This window comes from Corylus avellana, chromosome 5, assembly GCF_965113065.1.
Source record: "Corylus avellana chromosome 5, dhCorAvel1.hap1.2, whole genome shotgun sequence".
Taxonomy (NCBI): Eukaryota; Viridiplantae; Streptophyta; class Magnoliopsida; order Fagales; family Betulaceae; genus Corylus; species Corylus avellana.
In genome coordinates this window covers 24217721-24242870 of record NC_142494.1, presented here as the reverse complement: position 1 = coordinate 24242870, position 25150 = coordinate 24217721, and the positions used below count along the sequence as shown (strand labels likewise).

Sequence of the window (25150 nt, the reverse complement as noted above, 5' to 3'; positions counted from 1 at the left end):
GCTATTTTTAGGCTTTTTAGACAATTAAAAGTGCGTTTAATTTTTTTACCAAATGAATATTTTTTTTTCTTCAAATTGATTTTTTGAGTGTTAAAAGTATTTTTAAGCCTCTCAAACCAAATTTTGAAACAGGCTCCAAGTCTTTCTTTTATCAATTTGAAATTCTCTATCTCCCTCCATTAGCTTAGAATTTGGGCAGGGGCTGGTTAAAGCAACATGACCTTTTGGCATGGATGCTTTATGGTAGTGCAAAAAATATTGAAGAAATTAATGATCAGTCATCGCACTTGATGCAAATAGAGAGAATCTTATTCCATCTTTGCGAGGTTCGGAATTCCACAATTGGGTTGACGCTGCTACACTGGTTTGATGCCCTAGCCAATCTGCATGCAGCCTAAATACATTTTGAAACAAAATTAAACGTTTTCAAAGGTGCAATAATTGTGATTACGGGAAGTATTCTTGTTATATAAGAGGGGTAGGGAGGAAAAATGAAGGGGGAAGGCACCCTTAGTTTGAGAGAATGACTGGTTTTATTTTAAGCGCCAATTTAATGGTTTATTATTATTGTAATAATTTTATCTAATTATATGACAATTGTACATGAGTTTGATAAATAATATTAATAGTTTATAATAGTGACAAGGTACTCGGTTTGTAAAAAATTTATATTCATGGTAAAACTGTACTTTTTTTTTTTTTCCAACGAGAAATGATACTTTGTTTGAAAGTAAACTCAAACTCAAATTTTGATCCTAAATTTAAAATTTTCATATAGTATGGATGTTTTGAGTGCTTGAAATTTGTGTCTAGTGTGTAAAAAGCTAGGTAAAACTTCGCATTTTTTCATATAATTGAATTCCAAATTTGCATAAAAATTTGTATTAAAAAATAATAAAAGGTTCCTTTGATAACACTTTTTAGAGTATTTTTATAATTAAAAAAAATATTTTTAAGTATTTTATGAATATTTTGCATTTAAAATTAATTAATAATGATTTTATGTTGAAAAATCAAAGAAAATAATAAGATAAGATAAAGAGATTATAATATGTGAAATTAGTTATTCAGGAACTATATATTATTTTTCTCTATTATTGTGTATTTTACATATTACTTAATACTTTCTTTTATAAATATGGAATCATAATGGGAGGTTAAAGAATATAAAAGAGTAGTACATGAATCAAAAAGCTATATTAATATATTACATAAATGTTATAAAAATTTTAAAAAATGACATGAATGTGTAAAATTAAAAAAAAAAAAAGAAACAAAGCGGCTATCCACGGTATACGTGAATGAATGCATTCATATATAACATTTTATTATTAGTTTTTATTTTTTATTTTTGCTGAATGCGTTATCAGAAGAGGCCAAACACGAGGGTAAATGGATGAAGTGACGCTTGAAAATTTATACCTCACCGTTGTTTTTTTGTTTTTTTTTGTTAGATACCTCACCGTCGTTGGTTCCCACAATTTTGTGCTCGTCTTCACCATCATCATCACTGCACCAGCAAACGTATTTTGGAATCGGATTCGCTTTATCCAACCGATAGAAAGTGACTTTGTCTCTATCCCAATACATTTTTTTTTTTTCTTTTCTTAAAAAGGACACTCACACTACCCCTACTGCTGCTTCAACTTCAAGTACTCTCCCAATCCTTCTCATGGCCTCCAACACATCCGCCATCATCGCCTGGTCCGTTTTCCTCTCCTCTCTCTCTCTCTCTCTCGCTCTCTCTCTCTCTCTCTATATATATATATATATATATGGTAATGGAAAAGAGGGAACTTTTTCATATTTTTATGAATCTCAGGGGCTCGGGAGAGGACGGGCAGTTGGGGATCGGGGACAACGAAGAGAAAGAACGGGTTTGCGCCGTCAAAGCCCTCGACTTTCACTCTGTCCGCTCCGTTGTCGCCGGTAGCCGCAACTCCCTCGCCATTTGCCACGACGGCAAGGTCCCCTTCACTACTTTCTAGAACCCTCTTTTTCTTCTTCTTCTTCTATTTCTATTGCTTTAGATTCACTATTACTTATCTCAACTACTGCTGCTGCTATTATTATGATTGATTTTGTTTTTGTTGGGTGGTTGTTAGTTGTTTACGTGGGGATGGAACCAGAGAGGGACACTGGGGCACCCACCAGAGACCAAGACTGAGAACATCCCGAGCCAGGTTAAGGCGCTTAACAATGCTAAAATTGTTCAGGTAATTGCTTAAGTAATGCTTTCGATTTTAAATGCCGGAAAGGTTGGTTTCTCTTTTCATGTGGTCTTTTGATTTGTTGTAGGCGGCCATTGGTGGGTGGCACTGTTTGGCTGTTGACGATGAAGGCCGAGCTTATGCGTGGGGTATTTAATTACTCTTTCTTTCTTTCTTTTCTTAAAGATATCTATATATTTTCATTTATGGTTATTTTGGTAAACTTTCCACTTAACAAAATAGACGTGATTTGATATTGGTTGCTTCGTTTCTGTTGTGTTGTTTCAAAGAGAGGGTTAATAGGATTTGCATTGATGCGTGCGAAACTAATGTAGGTGGAAATGAGTACGGGCAGTGTGGGGAAGAACCGGAGAGGAAAGATGACACGGGTAGGCCCTTGAGAAGGGATATAGTGATTCCTCAGCGCTGTGCACCAAAGCTTGTAGTTCGTCAGGTAATTTAGTCGTGCCAATGCATGGTATTATGCTATAGGTTTATCACACGGAATCCTCTGGCTGTGTTTTGTTTCTGGGGAATTGTCATTGCATGCTTTAAGTGCATGGGCTATACATTTCAATGTTATGGATATTGTTTTTAATGAACTTTGTTTGAGCCTCATGGCATGCAAATGAACTTGTCGTTTTTGGGGAAATGACTTGTCAGCATCATCCTTGCAGGCTGCTATACCTTTAAAATAGATGTTCCATGGCTAGGGACATGACTGAAGAATTGGAAAGTGAGCTCTTTTAAATTCCTCCAATATCTTGATTCTGGACCAAGATCAGAAGAGCTAGAGTCCCATTATGTTTGACATTATACTGACTTTGGATATCTTTTTAACTTGCAATTCAGAAATAGAGGTTGGCACTGGTTTAGAAACTAAGTTGGTGTAGAACTAGTGGTCTCATTAGGGAAGACAGTGGAGAGTTGGTTACTGGGCTTGCAGTTAATCTGGGTGCCTTTTCTAATATCAGAGATGAGTTATGGGGTCTTCACAACGGGCCCTTAGTTTCTTTGGATACAGGTTTGCTAAGAATTGAAGTGGAAACAAATTAAGTGGCCATTATTGCTTTGGTGAATGAAGCATCTGTTGGTCCATTTTAACAGGGATCTAATTCAAGATTATTACAGTTGCTTGATTACGAATGTACCACCAAGCATTCATGTTGTCAAGGTAACTTCTTGTGGGTCGGTTAGTTAATCATGATGTAATTGGGGATAATTTGGCCAAGTTTTGTGGCTGTGTAGTTAGGCTTAAGCCCCCTTTCTAACAAACAGACCAAAAGAAAAAACGAAAAGAATAATAAGAACTGGAATGCTGTATCATTCGTGTCTCGTTTTAAATTTCTCCTACCTAGAGGATGCTCCTTTAACATCATAGTTAATGGAGCATTCTAGGTTCCTAAGCTCCCTTCTACCCTTAACCTTCGTAGTTGCATATAAATATCTAAGCCTTTCTTTTTCCTTTTCCTTGGGTTTATATGTTTTTTTCTTCATTTTCCTTTATTTGTCAACATGGTGTCTGAATGATTTTAGAACCCTTTTTTTTCTTTCTTTTTTCTTTGTATGATGGACATATGCTAGTGCTATAACTATAGTCAATTTATGGATCATTATGTTCATCTTTACAACCTGGAAGCCACCCATGCATATTCATATGCCTTCTACCCAAACTATATCACTCCATTATACTCTTGCTGCCCCTTTGCTTTTGGACGGCGAATCCATCTCAACATACATTCTCTCATGTTGAGCTCAACTTTGTGACTATGCATGTGGGTACCTACATTTAGAAAACTTTTATCTTCATATGATGGATATAGTGTTGTTGAACTTGAGGTAAATGTCACTGTAGCCTGCTATTTTGCACAATGTTGTATTTTCCAACCTCTTCATGATTACTTGTTTTGAAACTCATTTGATGAGCTGAATCCACTTGTTTTCAAACTATATTCCAATTCATAGGGCAGTTAATTCCAAAATCATTGTAGTGGTTGCACTTATCCGTGAAACACATAAGCATTTGAAGCTGTTTTTAGCTAAGATGGCTCTTTATTTACAAAATCAGTCATATTGTATATGTCATCTATTCATGCATTGATAAGCATATCAATATTTTGATTAATGCAACTGTAACCTGGGGGTTTAGTTTCTTAAATTGGCATGACAGTAATTTTCTTGTCTCCACCTCTTCTCCCCCTTCTCCATATTTGTTTTTATACATTGACGTGACCGTCGGAATGTGTACGAGATACCATAAGGTACCCAATTTGTGTATTTAATAGCCTGTAATTGCTTATGTCACAGGTGGCTGCAGGAGGAACTCACTCTGTGGTACTTACACGTGACGGGCATGTATGGACATGGGGTCAGCCATGGCCTCCTGGAGACATGTATATTCCCCTTGGACTTAATTCTGTCATTTTATTTTAATTCATCTCTTTTACATTATTAATAAACCGGTTAGCTTGTTACAAACCTTATGGGAGTGTGTTTTACTTCTTCTGTCACACTGTGATAGTTTGCTGCATGCTTGTAAATAAGTAGTCTCTATTTTATGTTTACATATTCTTTATGGCATATTCACAGAAAACAGATCTCTGTTCCTGTTCGAGTTCAAGGTCTTGAAAGTGTGAGGCTCATTGCAGTTGGGGCATTTCATAATTTGGCTCTCCAAGAGAATGGAACTTTATGGGCATGGGGCAATAATGAATATGGACAACTTGGAACCGGAGATACCCAACCAAGAGCACAACCTGTTCATGTCCTTGGACTTTCTGGTCTTACTTTGGTTTGTAACTCATCATTTAAAATCCTTCTGTTTATCTGTATGTTCCATTTCCATTAGGTATTAATGGGTTGCACTATTGATGCTTCCTCTCAATTTTATCTGAATGTGTGGCTTCTGAAATTTCATAGATTAGGCACAAGGTGAAGGGTGGGGCATTTATAAATCCCGGGGTTGACTTACTATGCTTCATCTAGTTGCAAGCTTTTGAGCTTTCAGGCATGACCTTCATGATTGGAAACCTTGGTTTGCAAGGTGCAGTTCAAGTGTGCCTTGACCCAGGACAATATTCTGTCAAAGCAAGTGAAGAAAAAGGGCTTAAGAATCAAATTGGTCAAGCAGTGTGTTTTCTATTATTTACACATTCTTTATTGATTCGTAAATTACATGCTCACTCAATGAGTCTTGAACCCACAATCTTATCCTCCACCTTGTTTTATTAGTATGATTCAGCACGCTTGCTCAAAAGTTTCTAAGAAGCCTTCAACTGAATTTGTTTTGTTGAAATCCACTTGGCTTAGTGTATCAACTTAGTCACCAGTTCATATAGGTTTGAGGTCAAAACCATTGGCACATATTCTGCCCGTTCTTAACAAAGTAAAAATGCATGCTTATCCAGCCAATTTCTTCTTTTCTTCCATCATAATTAGTCTAAAAACCCATTCTAGAGCTCTTGCAGAAACATAACTGATTACATGACATAGTTTCTTTTCAAATTCATCTTTTACATCTACTCTCAAAGATATGAATCTTTGAGAAAAGACTGAAGATTCATTGTGGTTTTCTTCAGTAATGAATCCTTTGTGGAAAGGTTTAGAACCAGTAAAATTAGATCATACACCCTGCTTAACATCAAATAAAGCCGCAAATCTGTTTGCTTCTATTTACTTTCAATTTCCAATGCTTAATTGGTTCTGAGATCTTATTCTGGCTTTAGACCTTTTGAGCAGTTCATCTTTGATTTCTGTTATTGACATATAGCTAGGATGGAAACAATGTCTTACATATGTTGTGATGGTTAAGTGTTTAGAAGTGTGCTTGTTTGTTGGTATGTGGTTTAACTTTTCTGATAGCCCCTTTGACCTTTATGCGCCTCTAGGTTGATATTGCTGCTGGAGGCTGGCATTCTACTGCATTGACTGATGAAGGAGAGGTGTTCTCTCTCTCTCTCTCTCTCTCTCTGTGTATTGTGTGTTGTTTAGGGTGTATATCTATTGTGTTGTTATATTTACTTGTTCAGGCACGTTTAGATTGACGAAATCAGGGTCTGATCTGGTGACCTTTTGTTTAAGAATATAAATTAATCCCTCAAGAACCTAGATAAAGTTTTAATTAAGTTTAAACATGATTTGTGACGAGCAAAATCACTGTTTGAACCATCTTTTAGTATTAATTTGTCCTTTACTTTCTGTCTCATATTTGGTTTATCTTTTTGTGGTAGGTCACTTTATACGAACATTTAAATGCTTTTTCAGTTTTAAGGCTATGATTTTGGCTTTGTGGTCTTCTGAAAAATGCAAGAATTGACTTTTCCCTTTGGGTTGAAAGTTATGTACTGGTGGCTTCCTGGTTGGAATATCATATATAAAATCTTATCTCTCGAGTGAGTTTCGTCTCTGTGATATAGATTTTGAGTGCCAAAAAGTCGAAATTGGTGATGGAGATACATGCAGAACAATGCTTTGACTGCACCTTTTTTTTTTTTGCATATCTTTTCTCCATTCTGATACTTATCATAATGTATTACCTGAATCGGCAACTGACTGAGCGGCCTACTGGAAAAGAAGCCGATTTACACAAGTTTTCAAGTGTATTGCCTTAAATATCAACCATTCCCTTGCAGGTTTATGGATGGGGAAGAGGTGAGCATGGGAGGCTGGGATTTGGAGATAATGACAAGAGCAGTAAAATGTTGCCTCAGAGAGTTCATCTTCTAGCTGGAGAGAACATTATTCAGGTACTGGCATAGTTTAGTTTGCATAGATTCATTTTCCGCCAACCACTATCTATAGATTAGCTTAATTGGAAAGATGGGTGTCTGAAAATCGTAGATGAATGTCCAAATCAGTACAGCTTGCAATTATGGTGTCATGATCTGAATAGTGTTGGGTGAGTAAGATACAAATCAAATCTTCGAGTTTCTAACGTATGCCATCTTTAAAGCCAAAGTCATCATTCTTGCGGTTTCATCACCGAAAATAGAAATCCCGAGGGTCTGCTAATGGAAGCAACATTTAAAGAATTTTTGGTGTTTCCCATTGTACTTAAATCCCTTTTTCAGAATTGATTTTTAAATAATCATTAACTGTAAAATCTTTTTTTTTTTTTGAATCTAATAAATAATTTGCTCATCGGTGGTCCAGGTGTCTTGTGGAGGCACACATTCTGTCGCTCTCACACGTGATGGGCGCATGTTCTCAGTAAGTATCTTGAACAATGAACACTCTCGTTTCCGGAAATGCCATGGTTGTATTGATTGTGATTACTGGTCAATGATTTTGGCAGTTCGGTCGAGGTGACCATGGACGTCTTGGATATGGTCGGAAGATGACTACTGGTCAACCAATGGAAGTGCCCATAAACATCCTGCCGCCAAAAAATGCTGGCAAGGATGCAGCCGAGAAGCATTGGATTGCCAAACTCGTTGCTTGTGGGGGACGCCACACTCTAGCTATTGTAGAATGGGAGACTGATGAATCTAAACACACAGATACCGATATACCAATTGTCTAGAAACAAGCGTCATGAATTTCTGTCTCTAGAACTTACAACTTTTAAGATCAACAAACCCACATAGAAAGAACAATTTGATAGATAAACAGGTGGGTGATCAGATTCTATAAATCATCCATTTAATGTTTTGCTGGGCTTGTTGCTTCGGATTTAGTGGTAATTGTTTGCAAGATTGTCTCTGCTTTATATACATGGGTGTGAGATGTTTCAGGCGACAGAAGTGTCTGTCTTCTGGGATTCCTGACCCATGGCAATGCCACCGCCATGGTCGTCACCGGAGCTATGATAACCTGGTCCATAGCTGCCGTCAAACACCCCAGCATGCAGAAGCACCAGATATAGCAACTGAGTCATTAGTGATATGAATATGAAGGTCTCCAATGTTCGCTGCAAATTATCAGGTTATTAGGTTAGCATATAGTTTGCTTGAAGGCATGAATGTCCAAGCAATTTACTTGAGAACTCTTACCAAGCGTTTTCCTCTGTGTCCTCCCAAAATGATTTCCTTGCACACTAGACTGCCAAGATATCCAACCAAACTTGAGTAAGAAAAGAAAATTAGCGTGGGAGTTCAAGATTTGGTCTTTGGTCTTTTGACAAAACATGATTGGAATGAATTTAAACATGATTATTGTTGGGTCATGATCGGCCACTAGAAAGCCCAACAAACCCTAGATCTGGTCCAAGGCACAAGCCCACTAAAGACGGACCCAGGCCGAGACTTAAATCAGCTCAGTCCAATACATGGTCAATGCACCGAGGGTATACCAATCTATTACTCAGCACCCAAACACAGCCGCCACGCTCGCCAGAACGTGGTATAGCAGTCGGTGCCCAATCAAAACACGTGCACCCGAGGATTGCTCGGGTATCCACGTCAACAAGCAAACATGGCCCCAACCCACGATCTATTCCACCAACGTGGCACATGTGGATCTTCGGGAATGTGGGGCTTATTATGCCACCAAAGCAACTGCTACCTAATGCTTATAAAAGGGGAGCTTCAATTCATTATTTGGTAAGAGCATTCCCAGCAGACTCTCTATAAGGGAGTCTGTTCCCTAAATTTAGGGAATATGTCTAAAAAATCGCAAAAAACGTCCTACAACAGATTCCCTATATGGTTCCTTAAACCATCAGCTGCTACAGTTGAACCCAATATTTGAGGTTCAACTGTAGCGATCCATTGCCTTATTATAATCATAAAAAAAAAAACTCTCTCTCCTCTCACATCTTTTCACGCCCATTATTTTTCTCCGTTCTTCTCCGCCCTCTTCTTCTTCTGCAAGCCATTTTCTTCGCCCTCTTCTTCTTCTGCAAGCCGCCCACTTCTTCTGCAAGCCATTTTCTCCGCCCTCTTCTTCTGCACTTCATCTTCAATACTCCATCTTCACTCTCATGGCCACTCAAAGGATTTACACCCAAAATTAAACAACAAATAAAACCCACAAAATCAATCTTCCCCAAAGAACTTAAATCGTTCCAGAACTCAGCAACTCAACCAAAACTCAAGAAACTCTAGATCCATTCGGCCAAACCATCTCAAAACAGATTCTAAGAACACCTCAATTAGAACCGAAACTCAACACCCAACCAGCCACTCAAGACAATCAAAAATCCTCAACAACACAATTGATTACCCAAATCGAATACCCAGAGAATCAACCCCATCACAATCAAATACCCATAACTAAAAGAAGGAGAATTTTACCCAAGGAATGATTCTGAGCCCATAAGCCGCTGTCCAGCCACTCACGGCTTCGCCGTGGCCATCTACTGAGCTTTCTCTCTCTCACCATCTCTCTCCATCCCTCGCCCAACTCTCTCTGCATCACTCTCTTTCTCTCTCCTGTTCTCTCCCTATCTGTCTTCGTGAGCGAGAACCTGCTGGGGGAAAGTGAGGCAGAGAGTGAGATAGAGAAAGGGAGAGAGGTGTGGCTTGGGGGAAAGAAAATAAGGAAACAGAGTGAAGAAGACGGAGAGAAAGAAGACGGAGATGAGAGAGAAATGAAAAGAAAAAGAAAAAAAATTTTAGAATAAAAGAAAATATTATTTTATTGAAAATAAAAATAATATTTTAATAATATAGGGAATGGTAAAGGGAAGCTATTGTGGAGTTTTTGTAGATAAGGAAGCAAAAAGTAGTTTGGATCCTTAAATATAGGGAAAATGGTTGGGTAGCTGCTGGGAATGCTCTAATATCAATTCTCTCTTGCTTAAGCTCTTACTGTGCTTATATTCTCTCAAACCAAATCACTAACTTAGGCATCGGATTTATCCCTATCGATACACCACCGACCACTCTTACCCTACTCTTTGTTATTTTCTTTGTTATTTTGTAGCCCAACGATGGACATCGCAACATTCATCAGGAATTGTGTCATGTTACTCCTCGAAAAACTGTCATCAACCAATTATCACTTTAGCTCATTCATTTTTCGTACAAGTCAAAACTCTCAAAATATATTTTCTATGCTGAAACAAAAAACATTTTACGTCAAAAGACTCAAAACAGTTTGAATATTGAGATTAATTATGTAGAGATGATTGTGTGGAATACCCAAAAGCTAGAGCAGTAATAGCCCAGGAGATGACAGCTGAAGAGCTTGCCCCAGCCAAACTCTCACTCCGCCAAGCCCGAAGATGCACTAGCCCAGAAAGAACAGAACAAACACCCACCACACCAGCCATCAAAGCGAAGATCAACATAAAGCTTGTTGATGGGTTCCCACCCAAATCTGTAAAGGCATCACAGAGAAACACTCAAGAGAGATACCCAGGTAAGGTAACTAGAGAGAGAGAGAGAGAGAGGGCATACGGGGGTGATTTTGTTCGCCATTGATGTATTTGTCAAGGGACCATCCAGCCAGTCCAAGAACGATAACGTACGCCACCAAGTTGGCCACCAAAAGAGGGCCGATTAGGTCTCTACCACGCCTCCCAACGGCCATTCTTATGCTCAAGCTCCACTTGTGTCAAACATACTGACGGACAGAGACCGACAGAAAGACACGGGGTATGGGTGGTTTCTGAAGTTGATGAAAGAATTTGGTAATTGCTGAGGTGGTTTCTTGTTGAGGAATTCAAAACATATAAATATACAGGTGTTGTGTATTTGGAAGTGTGTAGTACCGTGGAGCGGTGGAGGGATCGTCATGGAAAGATTTTAACCTCATGGAACTGATGGAAGGAAGTCCAACTCTGTCCTGGGGTTTTGGGCCTTTTGGCTAGCCCATCCAACCTTGGCAAGTTGCCTTTACGTGCATGTATTTGTGCGTTATCAATTCTGTGGCATTTCTAATCTCGTTCAATTATTTTGGGATCTAAAATGCTTTCATTTTTCTTGTAGTATGATTTTTCACATGCCCTTTCCATTGCTCGGAGATTGTAAAAACTTCTTACTTGTGCTTCACATAATATTTATCGATCAAACTGACAAAATAATACGCACCTCCATCCCTAAACATCTCACTAATTTTTTAATCAATATTGTGATATAGCCCATAATGAAATTCAACAACATTTCAAAAAGAGAAAAATACAGGGAAAAAAGAAGAAGACATTTATTCTTCATTTACATATATATACTTGTCTTTATTTCCGACCAAGAATGGCCCTCTTACATGATACAAGAGATTATAAAACACTACTATTGATACACATATATATGTTGCGTCGTATTTCCACAAATCTATGCGAAACTGACAAATTCAAGGGCGTTGAGAGGAGGTTCAATAAAGAAAAGCAAAGAGCTCAAAACAAGAATGAAGATGGTGAAGAAAAGAAGTGATTTACAAGGATCAGAGTATCTTCTAACAAGTGTGATTCCTTCTTCTTGACCACTTCTCGATGATGCATCATCCAACTGAAGCGTTGGGCATGTTAAAAACCCATATGCTATACCAGTAAAAGCTGCTCCAAAATGTGTCCTACATGCATCAACGGCTTTCAAATTTCAAAAGCAGCATATTAATTTTAATCATTCTATAAAAATTTAGAAATGATTTTTGTTTTATTAGTGAATTGCGCATGTAACCGGTCTCTGGACATCTAAAGAGCCCGTTAGAGATTGCGTTGAGAAATAGAGTTTTTAAAGTCGTAAAACTTCATTTTTAAAGTTTTTCAAAAGTGCGTTTTGACATATTTTGAGAATAAAAGTACTTTTTAAGCTCATAAATGTAATCCCAAATAGACTCTAATTAAATGAATGACAACAACCCTCATATAGGTCATTTAGCCTAGAGAATTTAAAGTGGTAGGGATGTTACCAGTCATCAATTGGACCAAAATTGCTTAATATGAAGCCAAGAGCAGTAATAATCATCCCCTTCTGGAAAATACTATCTGGAACATCTTTTGCAGTTACATCTTTGTTTTGGAGTTGATAAACCAGCCAAGCTCCTATTATGGCAAACACTGGTCCCTACATGTATGTGTGTGTAATGGACTTAGTTAAATATAGAAAGGTGAAAACAGAAGTGATAAGAATCACATAGAATGACTAAGGGAAATTGATCACAACATAGGCAACCTCATGGAAAATTGCAGGTTTAGACATATATATATATATATATATATATATATATATGATAGCAGTAGCATGTGATCCTTCGAAGGAAATATATAGAACTAATTAAAGCACTGTGGAATCATTGAAAGAGAGGAAAGAAGTTGCAAAAATCTTACTGTCCCACCAACAGTCAGCTCTGGTGTGTGAAGGAAGCTCATCAAGTTGCCAGAAATTCCACCAAGTATATAGATCAAGAAAAATGTAAACGAGCCATAGCCTCTGCAAACTGGAGGCCCAAATGTAAGGAGCCCCCAACAACCAAGAGCCATGTGAAGAAGTCCTGAGTGCTGCACATAAAATAACATTTTTAGAGGTGTAAATGATGGACTTGTGTCTTCCAATAATAAGGAGAGTCATCCCTCAAAATAGGAATATATATAGGATCCTCTCCAATTCATTTAGCATTCATTTCGATTTAAAGTTGATGCATTTAGTGATATTAAAGATGAACCCGTAATGTATATGTATCGTCAGTATATAATTGACACCTATGACCCCGTAATGATTTTATTCCTCAAAATGTCGGAAAAGGATTTGGTATGCGAAATAGCAGTGCCAAACACACTCTTAAACTATTAAATAAAACAAATTCTAAGCAGCTATAGAATGGAAAGACGAACCCAATCATCAATCTTGTACCAGAAACATTGGTGTCACCAGCCTCCACCATTCTCCAACCAAGATCAAATGATTTATTTTTGCTCCATATAATAATGGGAGAGAGAAGAGCTCTAAGTCAGAGTTCCTTATCGGACTTGCCATCTCAAACAGGAAAACTGCAATGTTTATAGAAACTAATGTACCTCTGCAGCCAAGACAAAGATTAAAGAAGCATTAGAGAATTTTCATACTCCCAGCCATTATTACAAAACATGAAGTGAAAATAACAGCAAGAAAATTCACTGTATCACATATAAAACTTCATTGAAACAGACCAGGGCCTTACATTAAGTACAGATTGGATGTTTCATCAAACTGCTGTAAATCTTGGGAACTTTCACCATCTCTTTTTCTTACTTCCTTGTAAATCTTCCATTCCTCCTCATTACCTCTTTTGGAATTTTCACTGTCAGGGACTTGTTTTTCTACTTGATTTTCTTTGGCAGTATGCTCAACAAAAGTAGCTACTTGAAGGAAAGAGAAGATATAATTAAGATCAGTTTTCTTGAAGGAAACAACTACCCACAATCTACATGTAAAGATACATAGAATCAAGCACTGGTCCCACTCTTAAGAAGAAGAAGCATGGTGGTTGGTTCTAATCACTGCATTTAAATGCTTCAATTGCTTTTGTAACAGGAAAATAGACCACTCGTTTTTGGTGTTGTCATCAGAATTTTAAGTTTGTAATTGTCTTACAAAGTGATAAAAGCAGTAAATCACATCTTTGTAAGTTAATCTAGGAAATGAGAATGCTGGTGAATGAGTGAAAATAGTATAGAAGACTTGATGAGGAGTATTGGGAAATTTAGGGGCTGTCCTGAGAAGAAATAAGACAGAGGAAACCACTTGAGAAGGTTTATGCATGTATTGAAAGAGTATAGCAGACACTAGTAAGCTGAAGTCAAGGTTCCATAACTCAATCTTCACCAAAAATTGGCTTAATGGTACTAAATTTGAGTCACAACCCACTGTAAATTTGAGGTTCAATAATGGTAAAGTTTTGAATCTCATCAATTTCTTGATTCTTCCGTTTTTAAGTTTTTCCAATCATTCAGCACAACTTGGGTAGAACACTAATGGAGTCCAAAGGGAGGTGTTCAAAAATTATGGTAGAATCGGATGATCATGAAACTATATATATATATATATATATATATATATATATATACTAAAACTGCATGCTCTTATCATCTTTCTCAATATGTCAAAGATGTGTAGATTATAAGCATAGCAGCATAGGCATTCTTTGCTAAAACCAACTTACTCACCTGTATTAAGTTTGCCAAGATAGGTGTTGAGAGAATTCAACCACTTCTTTGATCTGAATTCATCATGTCTACCATGCAACTGCCTTGTCTTGTTTGAAGTATTTGAAGGAGACAGATTTGCATCATCTTGGAGTTTTCCAAAATAAGTGTCTAATGAGCTCAGCTGCTCTGTCCTGTTTGAAGCATCTGAAGGTGACAGATTTGCATCACCTTGGAGTTTTCCGAGATAGGAGTCCAATGATCTCAGCTGCTTCTCACTATTACTGGACTCTGATGCATACCAAACCGTTGAAAATGTTTCTCTATGTGAATCATTGTCTGAAATGGATCTTAGATGGACAGTTACTTCAGTTATGCTCCTGAGTGGCAAAGAACCTCCATAACAAAGTAATCTTCTTGGTGCATTCCCTTCTCTTGACATATTCCATCTACTCAACATGTCACTTTGGTCTTTACAAGGCATTTTGCAGCATATCGGAACCACAGCCATGTAAAACTGTTAGTTCCAAGAAAACCAAAAAAAAAAAAAAAAACTAATCAGAAGACACTAAAAAAGCTACACTTACAAGAACAAAAGGCCAAAAAAACAAAACCACAAAGGTGAATTATTATGAATGCCATAAAAGGAAAGCAAATTAAAGTTGATTATTACCGACTGGGATGACGGACTATACTTAGTATGAATTCCCAGATATTGGGAGATACTGTTGTACACTGTACAGGCTTAGGAAATGGGAAGCTTCAAGAGTTGTTTGGTACTTCTTAGTACTTCCATGCCTGGCTCCATTAATGGAACTCAGGATTGAAAATAACTGGCAGGATTTGTTTTTTTTTTTGTAACAACTGGCAGGATTTGAAATCCAACTATTACTGCCTTATCTCTGTTGGTCCATTCGTATTTTGCCACGTGTGACTAGCAAATCCCACTCCTGATAAGTATGGGATTTGCATGGACCCACTGGACGTCTCTTCTCTGGTGCAAATGTTGTAGTCTCGACTCTCTGGCTCTCTGCACTCAAATGTCAAAGCCTGACCAATAAGGTGGGGTCTGTGGTATCACGATACATTCATTCAAGTTTCTGGCTTTAATTCCTTGATTTTTATTTGGTGGACAATATCAGAGAGAAAGTCGAGTACAATTTAAACCTGTGGACTGAGACACCTCTAGAGATCTCAGAAGATTTATGTGTTCAGCCGAGCACATCACAATTATGGCAAATTTTGATGATGTTTGAAAAAAAAATTGCTTTTCACTGTCTCACTCTTACTATATATGGAATGGATAGAGGATAATGAGTTATATTTATGAGCACTGATACAGGGTACGCGGCGTGCAAGGCACGCCCGTACAAAAAATATTATTTTTTTTTTTTTAAAAAAAAATTTTTGCACGGCACGCCGCGTTCTGTTTGCATTTACCCTATATTTATATATCAATGTATTAATTATCAAGATTTTTTTTTTTTTAAAAAAAAAAGATATATGCGGAATATATATGAAAGAAGAAAATAAGAAAAATCACTTCAGAAGAAAAAAATAAAAAAGAACCTAAGAAAAACAATAACGGTCCGTCGATATCATGGCTTGATTAATTGTCGGTTATAATATTCTCCCTCAAACTAGGCCGAGGAGCAGTGGTGGAGCCATGCCCCTGCAAGCAAAAACAAAGTAAAAAAAAAAAAATAATAATAATATATATAGAGAAGTAAATGTTCTCTTTTTAAAATGCCTTAATAATGAGTTCTTGAGTCTAACATTATATATATATATATATATATGTTAGAAAAAACATAGAAACATACCTCTAGAGGTCTCACGTTGTCTTCATTCTTTCTCTTTTTCACGTTCAAACTATTTCTCACTTGTGGTGGTGTTTACTACGAGAGCAAAACACACATCTTCCAGAGTCTAAGAGCTTCACATTGTCCAGAAAACAAGAAGAGAGAGATATAGATTGCTGGCATAGATGCTGCGAAAATGATTTTCTCACAAAGAAATATAACTGTTTGACAGTTACATGCCAAATGTTACCAAAGGTAACAGTTGGGCTTGCCAATTGATGTGCGCCCATATTTTCTATATATATATTTTTTTAAAATTTGGCCCTCCAAAGATTAAGTCGTGGCTCTGCCACTGTCGATGAGTGAGACTTAGTTTGATAAATAAGGTAGTAAAGTGATCATGTGATAAGAGTTTAGTGAAGATATTGGCCGGTCACTTGATTGACAGAAGAGATAAACTTGGTCACAAGTGAACTAAGAGCAACCTTCGAATGAACATAGTGATACTTCACCTCAATATGCTTGGAACTAGCATGAAAATTTGGATTGATAGTAGGATATAATAAAGAGAGCTCAAATTATTACAATACAGCGTAGGTGGCATAGCCAAATGGATCTAATATTATAAAGCACAAAACTAAATCATGTAAGTTCGGTTGAAATAGAGGTCATAGAGCGATGTTCAACTTCAATGCTATTGTTGACCACAGTAGGATGTTTTTTTGCACTCTGTAAAAGACAATTATGTCCTTAAAAATGTGCAACCCATAAGTCCACGAGTGAGAGGCAAACCAGCCCAATCATCATTTGCAAAAGCATATAAATAAAGTGATTCATGGGCTTGAAGGTGTAAGCCTTGAGAAAGAGTGCCCAAAAAAAAGTAACGAAGAAGCCGCTTATTCGCATGATAACACTAATGATATGTTCGGCTAACCCATTGTGAGATATTGAAGCCCACCAATACGGCTATGAAATAAAATAAGGTTGCCAAAGGAATGTGAAGTATCCTGATGGGCTGGGTGTGCACCATGGGACTAGAATCAGTGGAGACCATCACTTGTACGTTTAATCTCAATATTAAGGAAGCAGTGGATAACATCAAGATCCTTTATAACAAATTCACTGCTTAATAAATAAATACAATAACGAAGCATAGTAGTATTATCACCGGTAATCATCCACCATATCAACATGGGAAAATTTGTCAACGACAAAATATGAATGGAAGAGATCCCTACGTGTATTTTTTATATTGTTACTCTAGAGCAGTTTGCTCTTTCAATTTAGAGCCATGGAGCTCTAGTTGTCTTATTTTATTAATGAAATCAAAGAAGAATTTATTCAAAAAAAAAAAAAAAGTTCGAGTAATTTCATTATAATTAATAACACATTTCTAAATTAACGTGGCAAGGGTTTTTAAATTAAAAAAATATAATTTTCTCTTTTTTATCTGTCACTTACGGTCTGCTACATCAATTTATAAATTTTTCTAGATTTATTTGTTTGACTCCGTATACATGGGTGCAAGCCAAAAAACAATATTATCTCTACCTTCTATCAAAAGGAAAATAAAAATAAAAATAATCCATGTCACGAATTCTCTAATTTCTCTTTCAAATATATCTAAAATAAAAGTTTAATGCATGATTATAACCATTAGATAGAGACGTGTGATTTGTTTTACAAAAAAATTGATGAATAAAATCTCACACGTTGATCCAAAGGGCAACGTTTTTGGACCGTCCAATTTTCCGCGCCTTCCGTAAGCCTTCCAAAATTTCAAATCGCGGGAATTCAGTTTCCCTATATTTTCGTTGATTTTTCAATTTCTCGCGTCCCGCCACTGCCGATAAGAAATAAGAGGGAAGAAACGAAATTCAAAAGAAGTTCAAAAGGCACACGCGCGCCAAGCAACGCTCTCATTTCTCTCTTAAGACAGCAGAAACAGAAAACGGAAACTCTGAAAAGACTTTTCAGAAATGGCCGTTGCTTCTTCGACCTCTGCAACCATTGTATCTGCTAAGGAGAAGGAGAGCAAGGACACGAAGAAGAGGATCCAGGTCGTTGACGACGTTGGAGATAATGGGAACAAAGCGAAGCGCTCAAAACGCCCCGGAGTTCGCGTCGTCGGGAACCGAATCTACGATTCTGTGAACGGGAAGAGCTGTCACCAGGTGATTCCCGTTTGGATTTCGAATTCCCCGTTTCCGTTATGTTTGGCTGACGAGAAACTGAGTATTTATTAATATTCTTCTCTGTTTGCGATCCAACGAGCCCTGAAAAACTTCGCTCGATTAAGCCCGGAGGCATTAATTTGATGTAGTGGAAGTATGGTGTCCCTTTATGACTTGAATGCCCATTTTTGTTATTTTTGGTTGGTGAGAAAAGCGTGGCATTGTTTAGAAAATGTCCTACTTAGTTGGCTTTACAACTTTGATTTAAGTTATTGTATGGGAAATGCCTACATCGCAAACCCTAGGTTTCAGATTTTTTTACTTGTGGCTATTTGGAAGATTAATTTCTCTTCTCAGCGATCGAATGGAGTGCTAATGACAATTTTAGTTGCAGAAATTTTGATTGGTTGATTTGTTTTGCTGGGATAATTTGCTGATTGTTTTCTTATATCTTTGGATATAATGGTGAAGTGTCGTCAAAAAACAATGGATTTTTCGGCATCGTGTAAGAACCTGAAAGTGAACAAGCCTTGTACCATAAAGTTCTGTCACACATGCCTATTGAACAGGTTAGATTTGATGATAAACTTCTTCTTCAAGTGTTAATTTTGTGGAATAATTGATACTAGTTTTATAAATGCTATTGGCTAATTCATTTGTTTAATATTAACTTAGATATGGAGAGAAAGCAGAGGAGATGGAGATGTTGGATGACTGGAAATGTCCCAAGTGCAGAGGCATTTGCAATTGCAGTTTTTGCATGTTAGTGTTCAATGATGTGAACTACCTGTTATTTTTATTTGTTATTGTTAGTATTTTTGTGATTCTGAATAAGAACTTTTTTTTCTAGGAAGAAAAAAGGTTACCATCCCACTGGTCAACTAGTGCTAACAGCCAAGAATGCTGGTTATTCATCTGTTTTGGAAATGATGAATGTCAAAAGTCCTGATGATTTGGGTCAAGATGAGGTTGTTGAAATTGCGAGTGTCTCGCCAACGAAGATGGGTGCTTCAAACAAGGTTTGATAGTGTTTACTTAGTACCATGCACCAACATTTTAGCTTTTGGTTTGTTTGAGTGATGGGGTTTATGTTCCTTCACAGGGATCTGAAGGGGTTTCACCGAGGAAAATGGGGAAGGAAAATTCTTTTGATGGACAGACTGATGCTGACTTGAATTCTAAGAAATCGGTAACAAACTGTAGTGAGAAGAAGTCAAAGAAAACAAAGCGGGAAGGATTGAAGGAAATGTGTAATGGCAGCAGGGATGAAGGTGCTCACCCAAAAAGAAGTAGCCTGATAAAACCTACAGCGTCTGAGGAGATCTCTAAAAAAGAAGTTCAAATAAATGGAAAAGCTAGTAGTGTCCTCTCCAAGAAAAAGAATTCTAAGACATGGGTTTCAAATAATGTTCCTGTTAAATCTGAAGATAAGACGGATGCTAAAACTCAGCAAGATGCAGGAATGCTGAATGCTTTGAAGAATGAGAATGCCAGGGCCAAGCCTAAGAAAGTCAGAATGCCATGGTGTACCATGAATCTTGAGAACACAGAACTGGATGCTGACATTCCTATGCCTCAGGGTGCCAGCTTGGCGACTATAGCTGACATTGAGTTACCTCCTGAAGATGTTGGACATGCATTGCAATTTTTAGAATTTTGTGCCTCTTTTGGAAAGGTAAATTTTACTTTGGTTTTATTAACTATTAGACCAAAATTCAAATCTGTGAATCTGGTAATTGATTGCAATATCTTTGTATCTTAATTATATATTAGTTGATTGTGCAATCATTATGGGCAATTAAACGATTCAGCATCAATTGTTTCGGTCATGGTTTTACCACCAAACAACCATAAAATTCTTTTAGGATTCATGAAGACCATTACCAGGTACTTATAGATCAAGCCCCATCCAAGAAGCCCTCAAGAATTTATCAAGAAAAACCTAATTGAGTGCTGAATTTCTTAAATATACTGCATCAACTGGTTATTGCAAAATTCCTTTTAATGTCAATCTATTAAATGGTCTATGTTCCCATACAAAAATATGCCACTAAGCTTCTTCCTCTACACTGTTGCACTCTTAAATTGGCTATTTCGTGGTAGGTTGGAGATTGGTTTCCTTGTATTGCATGTCAGTTATATATTTGTTTGTATAATTGTATGTACACATATTTAGATTGGCAAGTTATACACCAACCCGACAGGTTTTGAACTCATGACATCATTCTTTGTACTGTTTTTTTATATTTAGGTGCTTGACGTTAAAAAAGGACAAGCTGAATCTTTACTTCGAGAATTAAGATATGGGCGACGTGGGCGGCGAGCTGAATATTCAATGACAGTTCAATTTCATATCCAACTTTTGTCTTTAATACAAAAGGATGTGGGGGAAGAGTATGAATTTTACATAATTACTTTATATATAAAGTTGGCTTTTATTTTTAAAATTTTGGATGGACGAGTTGGTTATATGCTAGCATTTTTTGTTTAGGTCTCTTTCATCAAGTCCGACAAGCGGAAGAAACTCATGGTGGCCAGCTCTGGGGAAATGCATCTCCGAATCCCAATGTGTATTAAAAGAACTGCACTTGGATTGCTTTGATAGAGGTGCTGATGAATATGACAACTTAGACTTCTCAATGAAACTCAGAATCTTAAATTTTCTTTGTGATGAGGCTCTAGGCACAATGTAAGTAAAAACAGATTTAATGTGTAAATTATGTTTTTAAATATCTATTTTTTCCTTCTTTCTTTCTTCTTTTTAAATTTATACCCCTGGTTTAGAGTATGATGAGGAATACTTTATCGTACTTCTAGAAAATTGAGGAGTTGGATTGATGACCAAAATTCAAAAGTTGTAGAACAAGGGAAGCAAGCAAAAGAAAAGCTTATCGTTGCAAAGGAGAAGGTAATGAAAATAATAAAGCATGCATCTTTCCAAGCTTAGAAATAATGTTATTCTTTAAGTGGTTTCTAATCTGAAACTGGTTTTTGGTATAGGAGAAACATCTAAAGCAGAAGTTGCGGGATGAGGTGGCCAAAGCTATTATTGCAAAAAATGGTGTTCCTCTCTCTATTTCAGAGCATGAGGCTATTATTTCACAAATAAAAAGTGAGACTGCTCAAGCGCATGCTGAGATGCTTGATGCTAAGGGCATGGTATCTAAGAGTAAGTTCAGGATTCCTAATTTTTAAAGTTTATGCGATTTTGTGGTGTGCAAGATACTTGTTCTTTAATAAAAATATTTGTAGGAATAGTTGTTCTTTCACTTGTGGAGTTAACGCTGTAAAATTTATACAGGGGAACATTTCTATATTTGTCTTAGGGTTTAGTATATTAAACATATTGTCTTCTAATATTATGTTAACCTTTGAGAATCTATTTATTTAATTTAAGCTTTGGTATTAAATAGCGTCTGACACTTTTCGCATCAATAAATGCTAACTCTTTTTTAAGTGTCTTAAAAGGCAATTCATCCAAAAGAAGGAAGTGTCTGAAAATGTCTTAGATGCTAGTATCCTCATTACAAATTCCTGACTAGCCAATGGCTGATCAAATTTTATTTCTTTGGCATATAATATATGAAAATTGAGAAACAAAAGCAGCATATTGCCGATCAAAATATCATGTTTTGACACTCCGGTTTAGGGAAGTTGCAGGCAGTATGTATCGCCATACAAACTCAAGTAAAATGTGAAACCAACACATGGGTAGACTGATTAAATATAACCTTAGTAAACTATCCACTGTATTGCAAATTATATTGGTTTGGTTATTGCTTTACTAATTTTCAAAGTTATGTATGTTTGTGAACCTCTATGTATGAATTTGCATATGTATATTTTTTAAATACTTAGAGAATGTTGTGTTTTTCAAACTATATTTTGACATTCCTTTCTTATAGGGAGGCCAAGATTTGATGCTATTAGAACAGAGGCTATGTTTTTGGATGTCGATGGTCGTGCATTTTGGGAATTGAAAGGCTATACTGGTGAAAAGGATATTTTACTTCAAGGTTTGTTTTGTTTCTAAATGTTTTAATTTACTTTGTAGAGATCCAGTTAGTGAATCCAGATGTCGTGTTTACACAAAAGTATCAAGGTGTTTTTTATTGGAGAGAAGCAAAACGCAATCTACAACTATCATGTTTCATTGTACAGATATGGGGACCTGGGATGCAGTGGCGTCTGATGAAAAATGGTTTGTCTATGGTGCTGAACAGAAACAAGCAATTGAGCAGTACTTTTATTCTTTAAGGTCAAGCACTTCTTTTTTATTTTTTATTTTTAAAAAACATTTTAAGTTGAAATTGTTATGTACAGTTAAACCTTTTGTTTTATCAAAGCTATATTTGAGGGTTTGGATGCTTTTTATCTCTCATCAGAAGGTATTTATAAGAAAGTTCATCAGGGGTGGGAAGGTATTTTGTAATATAGAAATCCTTTAAAATCACATATTGATGTGGATATTTTTTCTTGAAACTAGTATCAAATTCCCTTTTGAAATTCTAGGGAAAGGTTTTTAAGCTTGCAGGAAGCTTTTAGAGACACATTGGTAACATTTTGAAGTGGCTTTGATACTGATGTTATTTACAGGTTTGTCTGGACAAGGTTTCCAAGAATTTCATAAGCAGATATTTCTTAAGGAAACTCTTAATTCCTTTTCCGTACATTTTGGTAATGCTTCTTGCAAGTTGTGGCATAGTCCAGGTTGCTTCTTAGTTGATCATAAGCTATTTCCCTTTTTCCTCTTATTGGGACCAAGGGGATCTCTCTTCTGTTTGTGTATCACAACTTGGTGTTTGTGGGAACTCTTCCTACATGTTCAGTTGGCACTAATTAGTACAGATGGAAAGCCAACTTTGGTTTGGTTTCCCAGTGTTCGTATAGCATGAATACTGGACCTCCCAGGAAAGGTACAATATTTCCAGCATCCTTTGTCTTGCACTACACCCATCAATATTTCCTACATGATTTACTTACAAGAGGCTAGAGATTTCTTTTCCTAAAAGACAATTACAATTATTTTATCACCTGCGTGCTAACTAACGTACCCCATGTAAGGAAGAACCTCCATGGTAACGGAAATGAGACATCTTACTCTCACTACCCTCACCAATCATTTTGTTGGCTTCAAATAATGGTTAAGTTATGTAGAAACAAATTCTGTTATAAAAGAGATTTTTTAGGGCATGGCTGAAATTGGTTATGTGATGAAGCTAGGGACATAAGCAGATTATAGAGTGAAACTATAGTTTTGGACACTAATAACCCACTCTCAATATCTTTTGTGCAAGGATGTAACCTCCCTATCATCAATTTTATTTATTTTTTTAAGGCTAACTGAGATACTGTGGTGAAGTTTTCCATATTCCTAGGTCATTGTACGGAAGGTCATTACCCAGTGGTGGTCTCGCCTAAGTGGGGTCCTAGGTCATAGTATAAATTATAAATTTATGGAAATATCTACTGTTGATATTTATGTGGATCTACACTCAGTTGTGACACTAAGGAAAGATCAAAAGTATCTGTATGAAGCAAAAGTATCTAAATGCATCTCTCAGATGCCAAGGATTTGTAATTTCTGGTCCTGTTCTTGTTTGGTCTCTGCTGTGCTTCACCATTTTGATTTTTCTTGTGCTTTGCTTGCAGGGGAAAAAGGCTGAGGATTCAAAATGTTGGTCACACTGTTCCAAGTGGAAATAATGAAGCAAAGATATAGCTGATGCTTGGATAATTTGCCACCTATAAATATTAGAACTTGGGTAATTTTACATGAACCTCTTCATTTTTGTGATTGTACAATTCAGGTACTTGGTTGCAAATAGAAGTGAGTTTTTTAAGGTAAATGCACTATCAAAATCTAAAGGGTTTGTGAAATTATGCAATAAAGGTTCAGTTTAATGTTGAAGCGAACTGGATTCAGGCAAGCCAAAGCAGATTTCAATTGTTTCAATGCCTCTTGGTTGATGTTGGACCATGTATAATTGGGTTGGATAACCACTACCGCATTATACCCACTGAAAATAGGACAACTTGTTACAAACCCTTCAACCATTTAACATTTCGTTTAAATTTGGGGAATTTTGTTATTGATCTTGAATTGAGTGCTGGATGCCTATATTGTTTGTAGCTCGATTGAACTTTGATCACCCAAACATGAGCTGTTTTGTGGAACTCAACCCTAACTATTGATCTGGGTTTTGTAATGGCAGCTACCAACCCAAGCTAATGACAGTGGGTAAAATTAGTGTGGGGGGTTTTTCATGCCAGCTATATTCCAAGTCTTGGAATACACCTTCTTGACTGTCATCATCCTTATCATTTACACTATGATTGTATCTGTTATTAGAAGCTGCATATTGGTTTCAGTTTGTTCTAGAGAAGTTTTTCTAGGACAGGTGATTTGAAAGCTTTTCTTGTAAATTGGGAGACTGCTGTTTAAATGCTAAAAACCTTTATAGAGGTCAAGACTCAAGACTGACCCAATTTTCTTTTTATGGAGCAGGCAGCTAAGAAGTGAGAGATTTGATTTCTGCTGTACTTTGAAGTTTGAACCATTCTCTTGCTTCCATTTTTTGAAGATACAAATGTGTACATCTAAAGGGAAGCGCGAAAAGATCATATGAACCAATGATGGTTTTCTATCTTGTTTTGTATCCAGGAATGTAGCTAGCTAGTATCAGCATGTATGCCTCCCTGTGAAAGTTATGCCCTCTTTTGTATTTGTACATCGCCTTTTCTTTTCTTTTTTCCTGAACAGAGAATTTCTGATCAAAAAGCAGATTATTGCATATTAGTCCATATATCGATCTTGTATTTGTACCCTCCAGCAATTATTCTCCTTTTTAGATTTTTTCATTTCTTATTTTTTATTTTATTTTTTTCTATTTACTCACGATTGAGGGATTGAATTGATGGGTGTGCTTTCAGAGCGGTGGAGTTAGTTTTTTTTTTTTTTTT

At 36.6% G+C, this 25150-nt stretch overlaps 4 protein-coding genes across 6 annotated transcripts; 2 read left to right on the top strand and 2 right to left on the bottom strand.

Annotated features, from left to right (window-relative positions):
• Window positions 1-1460: 1460 nt before the first annotated feature.
• On the top strand, window positions 1461-7860 carry LOC132180938 (Regulator of chromosome condensation (RCC1) family protein). Its single transcript, XM_059593949.2, has 11 exons — window positions 1461-1704; window positions 1823-1967; window positions 2106-2216; window positions 2299-2359; window positions 2546-2664; window positions 4518-4603; window positions 4800-5001; window positions 6098-6151; window positions 6842-6955; window positions 7362-7418; window positions 7504-7860. Exons 1-11 carry the CDS (start codon window positions 1673-1675, stop codon window positions 7729-7731), a joined length of 1209 nt encoding a protein of 402 aa, XP_059449932.2. The 5' UTR covers window positions 1461-1672; the 3' UTR covers window positions 7732-7860.
• Window positions 7861-7926: 66 nt separating this feature from the next.
• LOC132180939 (membrane protein PM19L-like) lies at window positions 7927-11032 on the bottom strand. 2 transcript variants are annotated; one of them, XM_059593950.2, is made up of 4 exons: window positions 10550-11032; window positions 10292-10469; window positions 8201-8270; window positions 7927-8118 (listed from the first exon to the last, which is right to left on the bottom strand). In XM_059593950.2, exons 1-4 carry the CDS (start codon window positions 10680-10682, stop codon window positions 7939-7941), a joined length of 561 nt encoding a protein of 186 aa, XP_059449933.2. In that variant the 5' UTR covers window positions 10683-11032; the 3' UTR covers window positions 7927-7938. The 2 variants fall into 2 exon arrangements, with proteins under 2 accessions (XP_059449933.2, XP_059449934.2); XM_059593951.2 differs by having other exon boundaries at window positions 8201-8249.
• A 246-nt stretch (window positions 11033-11278) lies between these two features.
• On the bottom strand, window positions 11279-15029 carry LOC132182564 (Rhomboid-related intramembrane serine protease family protein). Of its 2 annotated transcripts, none has more exons than XM_059595847.2 (7): window positions 14885-15029; window positions 14233-14728; window positions 13248-13425; window positions 12941-13106; window positions 12418-12588; window positions 12000-12154; window positions 11279-11660 (listed from the first exon to the last, which is right to left on the bottom strand). In XM_059595847.2, the coding sequence occupies exons 2-7, from the start codon at window positions 14720-14722 to the stop codon at window positions 11423-11425; spliced, it is 1398 nt and encodes a 465-aa protein (XP_059451830.2). In that variant the 5' UTR covers window positions 14723-14728; window positions 14885-15029; the 3' UTR covers window positions 11279-11422. The 2 variants fall into 2 exon arrangements, with proteins under 2 accessions (XP_059451830.2, XP_059451831.2); XM_059595848.2 differs by having other exon boundaries at window positions 14233-14682.
• A 2890-nt stretch (window positions 15030-17919) lies between these two features.
• Window positions 17920-25015, top strand: LOC132181528 (Zinc-finger domain of monoamine-oxidase A repressor R1 protein). Its single transcript, XM_059594784.2, has 13 exons — window positions 17920-18187; window positions 18659-18756; window positions 18863-18949; window positions 19038-19206; window positions 19290-19862; window positions 20439-20581; window positions 20679-20876; window positions 21005-21095; window positions 21188-21356; window positions 22093-22203; window positions 22349-22445; window positions 23840-23952; window positions 24696-25015. Exons 1-12 carry the CDS (start codon window positions 17993-17995, stop codon window positions 23907-23909), a joined length of 2001 nt encoding a protein of 666 aa, XP_059450767.2. The 5' UTR covers window positions 17920-17992; the 3' UTR covers window positions 23910-23952; window positions 24696-25015.
• The last annotated feature ends 135 nt before the right edge of the window (window positions 25016-25150 follow it).